Source organism: Echinops telfairi, unplaced genomic scaffold (assembly GCF_000313985.2).
Source record: "Echinops telfairi isolate 266 unplaced genomic scaffold, ASM31398v2 ScPeMD7_1;HRSCAF=3_0, whole genome shotgun sequence".
Classification (NCBI taxonomy): domain Eukaryota; kingdom Metazoa; phylum Chordata; class Mammalia; order Afrosoricida; family Tenrecidae; genus Echinops; species Echinops telfairi.
Window position 1 is genome coordinate 74084637 of NW_022103896.1, and position 13675 is coordinate 74098311.

The following is a 13675-nucleotide window of genomic DNA, read 5'->3' on the forward strand; positions in this document are numbered from 1 at the left end:
TCTCTCTTTGCCTCTCCCGCTTTGCCATGGAGTCCTTTCTGCCTCACAGTGACCCTATAGGAGAGGGCAGAACTGCCCCTGTGGGTTTCCAAGACTGTAACTCTTTGTGGGAGTAGAAAGCCTCATCTTTCTCTCGCTTGTTCTCACACAGCTCCTATTATATGGCTTAGTCAAACTCTTCAGCGCAAGGCCACTAAGCCAAGTTGGAAATAAAGGAAGGGGAATTGGGAGGGCCACTCATTGCTGCCACCCCCACCTCTGAAAAACTGTAATTGCCACCTCCATTCCTCAAAAAAGTGCCCAGTTGCTCTGCAGGGCAGAGGTGCATCCTTGCAGTAAGAACCAGGTGTACTTTGGGTTTAAGAAGCGAACAAAATGGAGGGCAGAGGAGTAGCTAGATTGGACTGGGTGAACCAACATGTGCCTACCCTAGAGAGATACTCCCAGGGTCTATTTTTCAGGGTAGAGAACTGTCTCATCAAACTCTCCTTCCAACGTAGGATTGCCTGATGTTCTGACATGGAGTAGACCACTGCATCATTTTACCAAAAATAAAGTGACAATTTAATGAATGAAGCACATTAAACTCTCTGAGTTGCCTGAGCATCCATCAGACCTGGAAGTGGGGGACTGGAGATGGCAATTCACCAGTTAAATGCCAGTTCACATCTAGAGCTAGCTGCACCCCTAGACCTTTGAACTCTTCCACTGACTTTTCTGGTAGGAATGGGGAGGGACAAGGTTCTCACAGAAGGGTGGATGAGAACCTGCACTTTTGATGAGATTCAAAGTCCCCACACCTTGTTGGAAAAATTATTTTTTCTTAGTGAATAAGGTTGGAGGCTCAACAAGGCTTCTCAGATCTAACAAAATGCAAGACCCCCTTCACACCAGTGGAGGAACCTGATGATCCGGTCCTGCCAGTTCCTCGTACAGAAACTGCAGAAGTGGCTGGGTGAAGAGAAGGTAGGGCTTGCCAATTATCAGAAACCACAGGCAGCGAAAGCAAAGGGGTTTTCACTGTGAGAGCAGATATGGGGAAAGCATTGGGAAATACAGCATTTGACTTCTTCAAAGGTTTGCAGTTCAGCTAGTGGGGGTGGAATGCACTGGCAAATCAGCAAATGAGCCTAAGATGTATCTGGGTGTCTGGGGAAACACCACTCCCTGACAATAAGGAGAGGAAGCCCATTAGTGAGTCAATAACTTTTGAATAAAAATCACATCCTCAGTGTCCAGGAAAAGACAAATGGGGAACTTTGAAAGTGTACCTTCCACTGGATAAACATTCATCTGGGAAGCTGAGTTTTGAAGTGGTGAAGGGGATCAGGCATGCAGAACTCCACAGAGAAGTTAGGCAACTGCCACTCGGGTAAGGTCTCCGTTAATCTGCATCTACCCAGTTCAGGGATCCAAGAGTGGCACTCTATCTGGGTAAGTTTTCCTTCTTCCTGTGCATTCTCAAACATTGAGAACTCATAAGCAAGGTTCTTGGCAATACTGAATGCCAATTCACCCTACCCAAGCCCCTCTCTGTTCTACTTCACCCTCATCTCCCCAGACAGGCGTGTGAATGTCAGCAAAATATGAAATGGTCTACGTGAATAGCAGCCACCAAGCATGACAAACCACGCCCCTCGCCCACAGCCCCAGAGAAGAATTAAAAGGATATGTGGTGACAAAGCGCCAAACCCCACTGCTCTGAATGAAGAATGAACCTTTCAGACAAGTATTCAGTTCTATAATTTTGTTCTCTCTTCTGACTACGCAGAGGAAATGCTTCTCCTGACAAAGAGTGACAGGAGGAGACCATGAGAGAGACAATCAGGACATCTGAGGGCACACAGACTTTGGGCTGTCAATTAGATATTGGTGGAAAGGCCTGCTCACACTCTATTACGCACGTGGCAGTGCCCACGGGACCGCTACCCTTGGGAACTTCAGGAAGAGCTGATGTCAACATTGGGGAAAGTCAACGAGCCCTGGAGAGCCAAGTCAGCACCAGTCACCTGGCTTATTTCTGGGCTCCAGCCACAGGGAGCTACCTGGCTCCCGGGGCCCTGTAGGGATATTTGCTCACCATCTTTCAATATTATTAATTCAATGGAATCATATTTTTAAAATATACTAAAGGAGCAAGATGTTAGTCCTCCTAACAGTAAATCCTGAAGAAAGCTAACGTGGGGATATGCAGGGACTGTCGAGGGGTTTCATGGCTTTTCCTTGTTTCTAATTCTTTATGGATGACAGGTGAAAGTTGATCTTCGGACTCCTTATTCGGTCAGGTCGCATGCACTCAGATGTGGCTGCACTCAGGCGTGCCTTCCTTTCAGAGCCCTCCTGTCCAACACTACAGAGTCCGCTGACCTAAAGAGAACCAAGAAATGACTCAGTCCACCCCCACCAGGGCAGGTATCATTTACAACAGGAGCCATCTGGTCTTCTGGGCATTTCTGGTGTCTGGTAAAGAAACCAAAAACCCGCTGCTGTGGAGTTGAGGTCAACTCACAGGGACTCTGTAGGGCAGGGCAGAACTGCGCCTCTGAGTTTTCGTGCCTGTAACTCTTTAAGGGAGTAGGAAGCCCCAACTTTCTGCCGTGGAATGCCAAGTGGTTTTGAACTACTGACGTAGCAGCTCAACATGTATGTCATCACTGTGCCAGCAGGGTTCCTTGTCAGCTAAGGAAACAAGATTCTTTTATCTATAGAAGACGGAAACCTGGTGGTCCAAGAGTTAAGAACTCAGCTGCCATGCAAAGGGCTGGCAGTTCAAACCCAGCCAGTGGTTCCCTGAGAGAAAGGTCTGAAGATCAGGTTCGGTGAAGACTACAGCCAAGAAACCTCTTGTGTGCAAGTGCCACTCTGTCCTGTGGGGCAACCATGAGTTGGAGCCCCTTGCATGGCACCCAACAACCATCTATGGAGACCAGGACGCCAAAGGTTAACCCTCTCTCTCCTGTAAGGGCAGCAAATCTCCACCACATGGTTGATGTCACTTGAAATCAGAGGACCCCTTCCTACCCGATTACTGAATCATTTCCCACTAAGTCCCTATTCTGACTGAGGGCTCCCTCTAGAGCAGCATTTCTCCTCAGGACGGGGCCTGCTGGTGATGGCATTATAGGAGATTTCGGGTCATGAGTATTAGTGACCAACATTTTAGAAGCCAGCCTCGGGACTTAGGGAGAAATTCTTCTCTGGGCTTCTAGAAGAGGAACAATATGGAAGAAGGTACATGAGATGTTAGTTAAGGGAAAAGAAAATATTTCCTACCCATTAAAGTAAAAATCAAGCATTGAATCTGGCGCCAGATGTAGTGAAGTATAAGAAAAGCCAAGAGTGCTAGGCAGATTGCTAACTCCTGTGAGAAGACAAGAAGAAAGCTTCACTGGTATCATCGCACACACAAATTGTTTTCAGCATCATTTAGATGGACTTTCATTTTGGTTCAAAACAACTATGACATGTTCTTCTCAGGATATATTATATGGCTGTTTTCAGAAAACAACGCCTCCTCACTCAATTAACAGTCAATATATAAGAATTCCAGTAAACGCGCTAGAAATGCTCCAGGTGTTTACGTTAAAGGCTCTCACGTGGTTCCCTCCCTTTGGAGATGGAACGTGGTGACGGCTGGACAGCACGGTCATTAACGTCACCGGATGATATACTTACAACTTGCTCAATGGCAAGTTCTTGTTAGATACATTTCACCACAACAAGCGCTTTGAAAGCTTGCCTCATGCCAAAGGTATCTTTTTCACCCGTCAGATTTTCAACCACATGCATGCTGTTTTCATTTTCCAAGCATCGTTTCCTTTTGTGATCTCATTCAACTGGGGTTCACATAAGATACAGTTATTAAGTGATTCTCTGACTTATGGCGGGGGGCGAGGGAGGGGAGGGTGTTTGTTGCTTGTCATCACCTGATGACCAAGGAACATGGACCTACAGAGCATCCCTTTTCTAGGCAACGCTTACCTTAACCACACACATCAAGGAAGAATATTCATGGGGGTGGGGTCACCATGAGCATTCTTCCTTCGGAAGAACTCAGAAATCATTTTTTCCCCTATGGTGTTTTGGAGCCATGCAGACATTTAAGCCCAGGTTAGGGAAAAGATATAGACTTCCGACATCCATTAGAAAAAGGTAACAACATCAACAACGACAACCACTTATCCAATATCTCGTTAATGTAGGGCAGGAGATGCTTTTCTGCTTCCCAGGAAGCACTGTGTTGTAAGGCCAAGACTGTCTTTGTCGAGCTCTGGCCAACATCCTCCCAGATTTCATGAATCAGAGGCTCCTCTCCAGAGCAAATGTAAAACTCAATGCACACATGCTCCTTAGAGGTTGCCGGGAACTACACAAAAGCGGGTGGTTAGTGTTTGCAGAGAAGGCTGAGCCAGGGCGTGCAGCCATTCCAGAAGGGGACCAGGGTATCCACGAGTCACCACAGACAAAGCAGCTGGCCACCCCTCCCCTGGGGAGCCGGGTGCGAGGTCACATGGGCAGTGTCATCAAATCTGCCGTTTTGTCTCCCTCTCATAGAACGATTTAAAAGCGTGTCAACAGCAGGGTGTGTTGTGCCTTCATTTCTCCCGAGGCAGAGATGCTCTCTGTCCCTCCAAACACCCTACTTTCTTGCTGTGGCTTATTCCCCGGGACCCTCTCGGCAGCACAGGGAAGCGAGAGACAGAAGAGCATCAACACTAACCTGAGAAGTAGCTGCAGGTGAACTAGTTTCCTTACCACTCTCTGCTGCCCTCTCATTGGCTGCGGCTTCTGCCACTTCTGCCTTCTGCTCATGGGAATCCTCCGAACCTGGAGGCCCTACTTGTCCCAGACCTTCGCTCCCTGCGGTGGAAGGTGGGTTGGCAGCTTTCCAGGTTTGGCCTTTATACCAACTAGGGTAAAACAGGGGATCCGTAGCTTCCGATGCGTCAAGGGCTGGAGTTTCAGACTCTGTGGTCTGCTGAGAGCCACTGGGCACCACCTCCCCCTTAATCAGGGCAGGTAAATTCAAAAATAAAAAAGAAGAAGAAGAAGAAAAGAGCAGTCGATTTCAGTTCTCTTCGGTTTGAAGACTAAGTTCTTTGAGTGTAGTTCCTGATTGCTTGCTTTAGCTCACCCCACCCTTCTGGGTGCTGGGCCAGGAACGCTAAGGGCAGTGACAGTGCCCCTTTGTCCTGAAGTATGAATGTGCCCCTTCTTCTTTCCTGTGCTTCTCTTTCACTCAGCAGTGCCCAGGACAAGGAGAAACAGGAGTGAACATTGCTTATAAAATATTGGATCAAATGATTGACTAGCATTCATTTGACCGTGGTATATGTGGGCCACCAAACCTCTTTTCTGAAACCAAAAAATGTATTTGACTGATCAAGTCCAACCCTTATTTAGTTACTCAATCACACCACTTTGTCAGTGCAATTAGTAAACCCATAATTTCATGATCCTTGGGACTATAAATAGTATGTTAGCCTGGTTTCCGATGGAGATAGAGCATAGAATATCATTCTATCCCTAAATCTCCTCTCAGAGGTTTTGTTTCTGAGGATAATTTTAATCCACTTGAAAGCAGGTGCAAAACTAGGGCTCCTTACTGATGAGCAGACGTTGCGACAAATGCAGTGGGTTGGGATCCCAGCTGCTAATAAGGGCCGTGGAGTCGGGACACAGGTTTTTTGACAGGACAGTGATCTCTGAAACACACCATCAGCCAATCAGGTGCCGCATATGTGATGAGCTAGTTTCATAAGAAAACTTTCACACCATCTATTAGCACGTGATCACATCTAACGGCAAATCCATAGGAAACCAGGGCTGGTTGGTTGGTCATTCAAGGGGAAGATAAAATTGTATTTCAGAGTAAGCCGCAGGGCTGCAAAGTCATCTGATTTCTCTTTTTACTTGTATTGCTTACAGAAAAATCAAAGTTCTGAAAGTGTAGCATGTTTTCATTGTTCATTCTAGATTGCCCTCCGGCCTATACCCCTATCTGTATTCACCGAGCACCAAAGAGTAGAGCCACCCCTCCTGATACTGTCTATGAATTCATGCTTTACACGCACAGACACACGCTCTAGACAGAGATGGCCCCAGACATGCGAGTCTTTTTAGTGGAAAGATTTTGAAACTAAAGATGGCCAACCGGCTATTCCAACAATGACCTTTGAGTCACTTGGAAGACTTTTCTTTCTCACACAGTGACTGTCCTGTAATCTTTGGTCTTCCAAATAGAAATGTCTGTGAGGTCGTTTTCTTGTTCGTGTGTTAGAATAGATTATTTAGGCCGTTCAGCAATGAGGTCACCTGTGTGCCTGTGGGAAGGGCGTCTGAATGAGTTACCTGGGTTCCCAGGGGCTCAGCAGCAGCCGGCAGGGCTGCAGTTGGCTCCACAGAGAAAACAGGAAGTGGCCCTGGCACCTCCTGGAACGCAGAGGCCAGCGGACAGGGGGTAGAGGCTTTCTCTGGACTCTCATCTTCTCCGGAAGCCTCTGTTCGAACTCCCGACTCTGTTTCTACCTCTTCCACTTCTACTACGTCTTCTCCTCCTCCTTCTAGCTCCCCATCTCCTTCTTCCTCTTCATCTTCTTCTTCTGGTCAGGCAAGGAAAGCGATGTATAATCGTTATAATTACCACCACATGGAAGCAATTCATGACCAGCATGGCAGACGAGGCTAAAGTCAAGTGACAATGGCCCTGTAAACCAGACTGGGATTAGTGGCTCCAGTCCAATATGGATAGGACAAAGGTGAAGAGGATTCCAATCATCACCATTATCCTTGGCCCCCAACCCACCTCCTAAGGCAAAATATGGTTCTCCAACCATCCCAGAGCCTGTCTACATAGTCTACACTACAACCTATAAAAGCTACATTTTCTTTCTTTGTTTTTTAGTGATAAGAATATTTTATTGTATTATTAAATATCATGTCACCCCCACTGTTACAAATTTGTAGATACTACACGAATGATGATACATGAAATATATTTTACAGTTTGCTCGTGTGATATATTTACACATGCAGTGAGTAATGATGTCGTGCTACATTTCCTTAGGAGATGCCCATTCCAAACAAAATGTGAGCAGCCTATGACCAGTGTATCTAACATAGGAAAATACTTCAGGAGGGAAGCTACATTTAATGGACTAGGATTAACATCTACTTGCCGCTGATGAATTAAACTGAAATGCAACTCTTGTCTCTCAGAAAATATACAAGACCCTCACTCACCTTGCTTTAATTTTTTTTACCTACTTTGTTCATGTTGTGAATACTAACTTTTCCCCCACACCTCTCCCCCACCAAAATTAATGCCAGGACTCTTTTTCTAATCCAATGATCTTAACTTCTGACAATATTAAGGCTTAAAAAAAATTCTTCCCAAAGACTTGCTTCTAAATTTAAGTCTATGGACTCAGAGTATTCTTGGTGGCTTAGCCCAGAGGCCTGGTCATCTAGATTCTAGGGGTCAGCAAACTTCTCAGACATATGAGCCAATCCTGTCCCTCACAACAACTTAAAAATTATTCCAGCCATATACGTATTTTTAACAAACAAATGAAATCACAATTGTCTGAATGGCATCCCTAACATCTTTCCAATTTTACTGCAAAGCCACATGCATGTGCAGAAAGAGCCGTCCCTGGCTCACGAGCTGTAGTTGGCAGACCCACGATCTAAACGGCCCAAGATGAGTCCAGATAGACAAAGTTTTGGCCAACTTCAAACTTGTTGGCCTCTTTTCAGTGAGTGGGGACTCTGGGCAGAGTGTAGGGCTGTGTAGAAGGCTCATGAAGTGCATCTGGGTACTTAAACTTAGCTTGATTTCCAGGTTGGGACTGCTATTCTTGTCCCTCTGGAGTTTTTGATTAAGGGGTACCTAGCCCAGATGTCGTCTATGGTTTATTTTTATCTCATCCTTAATCTTGCACCTGATGGTATCTCATCATCCTGCCTTTGTGTATGGTTGAGGCTGAGATATCATCACCACCATCAATTATTAAGTATTTAACTACCCAGAGTCAAATGACCCCACATGGCATTATAATAGGCACTGTGATAGGCAACGCTTAATAAACCCTGTCAGCAAGCTCTATGGTTGCATAATGAGATAAGGCTTCACTTTGGATTGGAGTCCTTGGAAAGATGTCAACATTCATTCTGGAGGTGAATCTGAGACCCCCTCTTCCTCCCACGGAACCCTGCTGCTGGCACACACCTGCAATTTTGGCCAAATGGTCAAAAGAATCACAAACCTCTGTAAAAATCAATTTCTCGTATAATTTTTTCTTCTCTATTGAGGTTGACTGTGAAGTGGTGCATATTTTCATAACCATGTTCTATTTTCTCCATCTGAAATGCCTTCGATGCTTCGGAAATTCTGCAACAGAGACAAGTTGCTACTTGCCGTCACTGTTGGATGCCTGATAGCCTTGGGTGAAAATGAAAAACATACACTTTTCCCACAACATAAAGGTTACTTACTTTTTTAACAGGATTTTCGCATTCTGTGAAAGCAAACAAAAGATAGGCTGACTTAAATTCTTTGTATCAAAGATGGTGTTGAGACTTAATGTTTCCTTTGATGGCTCCTAGAATCTCATAGCTTAGCTTCTAAGTACCACAAATAATTGCTGTTTTATAGCACCCTCATATCTAAGTAATGTTATGGTCTTTTAAATATATGTTGATTATAGTATTTTAAACAGTGGCCTTCTACTTCGTCTTGCACAGGACCTCGAAACGAGATAGATTTAGAATCATGAAAGTACCCTGTAAGGTGATGCTGTTGCATCCACTTGTGATGACGATGAAGCTTCCAATACTCACCTTCTTACTTTGTTTCCTCCGGTGCCCCAAAGAGACCTACCTGCAGAAACACTGCCATTTCTGGTTCATCCATGACCTGGATTCCAGACTCAACCAACTTGGACACGTTCTCCAAATGATCAGAATACTTTTTGATCAGAGCTCGGACATGTTCCAACTTCTCCTCTTGCGTCCGGGTGATGACTCGACTCATGTCATTCTTCCTCTCCTCCAGGATGCCATAGAGGTAATCAAACTTCTCACACAGCTCCTGCTTCTGATTTCTGCAGCATTCCTGTGATTTGAGTTAGCAAATGTCACAAAGTTTGGGAGAACGATTGGGAGATGAGATCTTTGACTTATCTAGGATTTTTTTTGTTCTTTTCCGGTAAGCTACCTCTTTAGGTCTAGATACCACTGTCTTGATCCTTTAAAAAATTATTTGGGGGAAGGGGAGGGAGTCAAACTGGTGAAATAAATACATTATTTTCAGTCTTCTATCCTTTATAAATGGAGACTTTCATACAAATTAGGAAAGACTTGGTTAATTTTTATGTTGGAGAGAGAGAGAGGGAGAGAGAATGTGTGTGTGTGTGTTGTGAGGGGAGTATTGTGAAAGGGAAAAAAAATGCTACTTCTTAATTCGTACTCTCAAGTCTCTCTGCTCCACCTGCACCACTATTGCCAGTTCAGTGCCCTCCCGTAGATTTGATCATTTTTCAGTGACTTCTACTTCTAGGACCCCCCTCCCTGCTCAAAGCCAACTCACACACTGAAGCCAGACTCCTCTCCCTGGAGTCCGTTCTAATCGTGTTTTTCCTCTGGTTTTATAAATGATTTTTTACTATTTAATTATAATAAAATCACTATCATTCTAAAAAGCCCTTTCTGGTGCAGTGGATTAAGTTTCAGGCTGCTAACCCAAACCCAACCGTTGGCGGTTCAAACCCACCAGCCTCTCTGCAGGAGAAAGGTGAGGCTATCTGTTCTTGTAACAATTCACAGTCTCAGAAACCGTGCCGAGCAGCTCCACTCCATCCTATGGGGTCACTCTGTGTTGGAATCAGCTTGATGGTGGTGGAGTTCAGGGTTTTTTAAAAATTTTATTTGAGTGATGCAAATAGTTGGTTTGCTGGGAGCCAAAGATTGGCAATTCACGTCTAACCTCCAGGCACCTTGGAATAAATTGTTGGTGATTCATGACTGAAAAATCAACCACAGAAAGTATATGAAGGATAGCTCTACTCTGACACACACAAGGTTGTCATGAGTTGGGATTGACTTTACAACAACCTATTTTATCATTTGTTTATACAACTTAGGAAATGCTTCCCAAGGAATGATGCTTTATTATTGTTACTACTGTTTTATAGAGCTGCGTACTTGGTAAACATTACTTATAATATTCCTTGGCACCCACCAGTACCAGCTGCCATCCAACTGATTCCAAGTCATGGCAACTTCGTGTGCATCAGAGTAGAACTGTGCCCCATAGAGTTTTCTTTTAAAAGACGTTTTATTGTGGTTCAGGGGGAAACTTACAAAGCAAGCTAATGTTCCATTCTTCAATGTATATACACATCATTCTATGACATTAGCTGCAATCACCATAATGTGTCCATGTTCTACCCATCCCACCTTGGGGTCTGTTTCTGTCAGACCACTCTCCCTGACCTTGACTGCCTGCCTCACTTTGCTTCTGGTTGCACATGATTTTCAGAAGCAGAGCAGCAAAACTTCTTGAGAGGCACCTCTAGGTGGATTCCAGTGTCTACTCCGCACCCCAGAGGGCCTCCCACCGCATTACCCAAACCTCCCTGCCTTCCAGTCGATTCTGACCCATGGTGACCAGGGCTTATGGCATTTTGGTTCAAATTTCCATAGTTTAATCAGTTGTAGAATTGTAAATCTGAGTAGGATTTTAGAAGTAAACTTTTCCAAAACTATCATTTCACTCTTGGGGACACTGAAATCAGCAGAGTTAAGTCACTCTTTTAGGGCCATCCTGCCCGTTAGTATTGCTGCCTAGCCCAGAGCCGAGCTCTTTTAACCCAAGGTCCTTCACTGCTGTTTCCATCATTCTACATGTGCTCATAGATTTACACACACACACACACACACACACACACACACAAATTAAAAAAACAACTGAATACATGCTTTTAAGGTAAAAAAATCTCAAATGGTGAGATAGTTAAGGTTTATTGTGCCAACCTGTCTGATAAACACATGTGGGATTTATTGAAGGGCAGAGAGATCAATGGCTCAGTGAGCCTCGCCCTTCTGGTTCTTTGGTCTCTTGTTCTCTGATGGTCAGACCAGTGTGTGGCTGCCTTAGCTGGCAAGGCTCACTTCCTGAGAGACATCCCTGAGGAGAAGCCACATGGACTTACCCTGATGCAGCCCTGGGTGCTGGAGAAGCCGCATGGAGACCCTGCCAGCGCTGAGATGCTTACACCGCCACTGGATCCAAAGACTTTCTACCCACTGGCCTGTGATCCTCCTGCATTCGGCGTCCTTGTGTGTGTTTTGTGAGTTTGAGGAAGACTTTGTAGCATATGGGCTAAGTCGGACTTATAGACTTGGACTGGACTGGGTTGGGATGCTTTCTGAATGTACACTTACCCCTGTATATAAAACTCTCTTATACATACTGTATATGAGTTCCTGTGGATTTGTTTCCCTAGTCTACCCAGACTAACACAAATGGCTTCAGAAGTATAGTCATTTTTCCATCTTGTCAATAAAATCCACTAAGTGCTTACTATGAGAAAGGCATTGTAAGGCTTAAGTACATTGCTCTAATGTTCCAGTGTTCAAGTGACTGGTGAAAATTATACTTACTAACAAGGGAAAAAGTGCTTTTTCTTCTCTGCTTACTGTGCCTTCGCTATAATTCTATGTAAAATATTGGTAATGTTAGACAAATAGTGTTCTGATCTAGGAACAAGGCATGCTTCTATTCTGGAATTATGAAGTTGGTACTTATAAACCTTTAGAAATTAACACAAGATATCCAGTGTTGTCTGAAATATGACGTGAGACTGCAGTTCTGTTGGCTCACGCTCTCTGAAGTAGCAGCATCGCCAAGCGGGGCTGGCTTGGACGTCCTGTGGTCTCCCTCAGCTATAAGCCCTTCAAAGTTTGAGACAGGCAGTGAGCCACTAACACCTCTGCTTGGCAAGTCTCTCTGCAAACCACGGAGATAACAGGTGGAAAAGGAAAAGGGCTCTCCGAGGTTACCAAACGATTACCTGAATTATATCTACTGAAATCTGTGAACCTCCCTTGGTGAACCTGCGACACTTTCATTACTGACTCCCTAACAAGCTGGAAAATGGAATGGGGAAAAACACGGGTTGACATCATCAAAGGCCTGTGGATACCATATGGCAAAAGCAAGATGGCTAACAAACTTCTCTCTCGCCACAAAAACTTCCTCACTTCAAAGGTTTCTTTTTGCTTTTAACACACCTTTTCTCCCATTTAGTTGTATGTATCTTTAAGCCCAATTCGGGCTTACATGTGTGTATCACACACACACAAACACCTTCTGTAGGTAGAAATTGAATCAAGATTTATCCTTTGGGGGCTTTCTAATCTTTTCAAATGTCCTCTGTTTTCTCCTTTTCAAGGTCTGTGCTTCCTGGGTATATATGTGTGTATGTTTAACAAGGAAGTACCCTCTATCATAAATGAACCAGGTTTGACACCCAAGCATATTATGATGGAAGTTCTGTGATTGCAACAAGACCTTCCTAGACTTCCAAGGCCTGCCAGGACAGTTATATTTATTGGTATCTTGGGAGAACTAAATGAAACTGGTATACAATAACGAATGAAAACAGAATCCTTCCCATAGCTACAGAGAACCAGGGAAAACCAACAGGGTGGATGCAAAATACATAAAAGTTTGATTTCATAGAGGGCAGAATATAATGCCCATTTTGAAATGGTAAGATGCAGATCACTTATTTTTATGCAATACCAACAGATATAGATGAAAAGAGGAAAACTATAGACAGGCTGAACTTGTCAGACTCCAGTTTTTAGCCACTTCTATATTTTAGTGGCAATAAGATAAAGCAGTGTCTGTTATTGCAAAAACAGAGTAGCTGTCCTGCCAACAATGTCCATGGACCTTGTCTATTGTGACATTGACTCTGGCTCCCTTGTCTCCCGGGGTTTTACTACTCTCTGAAATGCTGCTGCTATCCCTCTGTAGATTGTCCGACTCGTTCACTAAAATCAGAGCTTTCTGACAGCAGGGCCCTTTCTGTTCAGTTCACCACTATTTCCAAGCTTGATTGATTGAATTAATAAAATATTACTAGACTCTAGAAATAGGGGGGAGCGGGGACGGGAGGGGAAAATGAGGAGCTGATGCCAGGGGCTTAAGTGGAGAGCAAATGTTTCGAGAATGATGAGGGCAATGAGTGTACAAATGTGCTTTACACAATTCATGTATATATGAATTGTGATAAGAGTTGTATGAGCCCCTAATAAAATGATTTAAGAAAAAAAGAATCTAGAAATAATTAGCCCTACACTCAAAAGTTGCTATTTTGTTTTCATCCAAAGAAATAAATATTTAAGAGGTTATCCCCTGGCTCTGCTTCAAGCAGTGCCCAAGGAGTTAGTAAAGATTAGATATCGCTACAACCTTAAGGAAGGTAATTTAACCTCAGGGCATTTTTTTAAAACAAAAGGGGGTCTAGATTAGATTGGTGACTGGGAAGGTCGTTCTAGGAGTCCCTGGGTGGGGCAAAGGTTAACCTGCCTAGCTGCTAACTGAAAGGCCACAGGTTCAGGTCCACCCAGAGACACCTCAGAAGAAAGGCCTGGTGATCTGCTA

At 44.3% G+C, this 13675-nt stretch overlaps 1 protein-coding gene across 5 annotated transcripts in view; it reads right to left on the reverse strand.

Moving 5' to 3' along the window:
* Window positions 1–13675, reverse strand: part of TRIM55 (tripartite motif containing 55) — an 81585-nt gene that overhangs the window by 22577 nt on the left and 45333 nt on the right. For 2 of the 5 annotated variants that reach the window (XM_045287436.1, XM_004697540.2), the window contains exons 5-9: window positions 8882–9115; window positions 8497–8519; window positions 8268–8392; window positions 6352–6602; window positions 4721–5005 (exon numbers count right to left, since the gene is read on the reverse strand). In XM_045287436.1, the coding sequence (XP_045143371.1) occupies window positions 4721–5005; window positions 6352–6602; window positions 8268–8392; window positions 8497–8519; window positions 8882–9115 (918 nt within the window). Of the gene's footprint in view, window positions 1–3273; window positions 3362–4720; window positions 5006–6351; window positions 6603–8267; window positions 8393–8496; window positions 8520–8881; window positions 9116–13675 lie in introns of all 5 variants that reach the window. The other 3 variants (XM_045287434.1, XM_045287439.1, XM_013007204.2) reach the window with 3 other exon arrangements.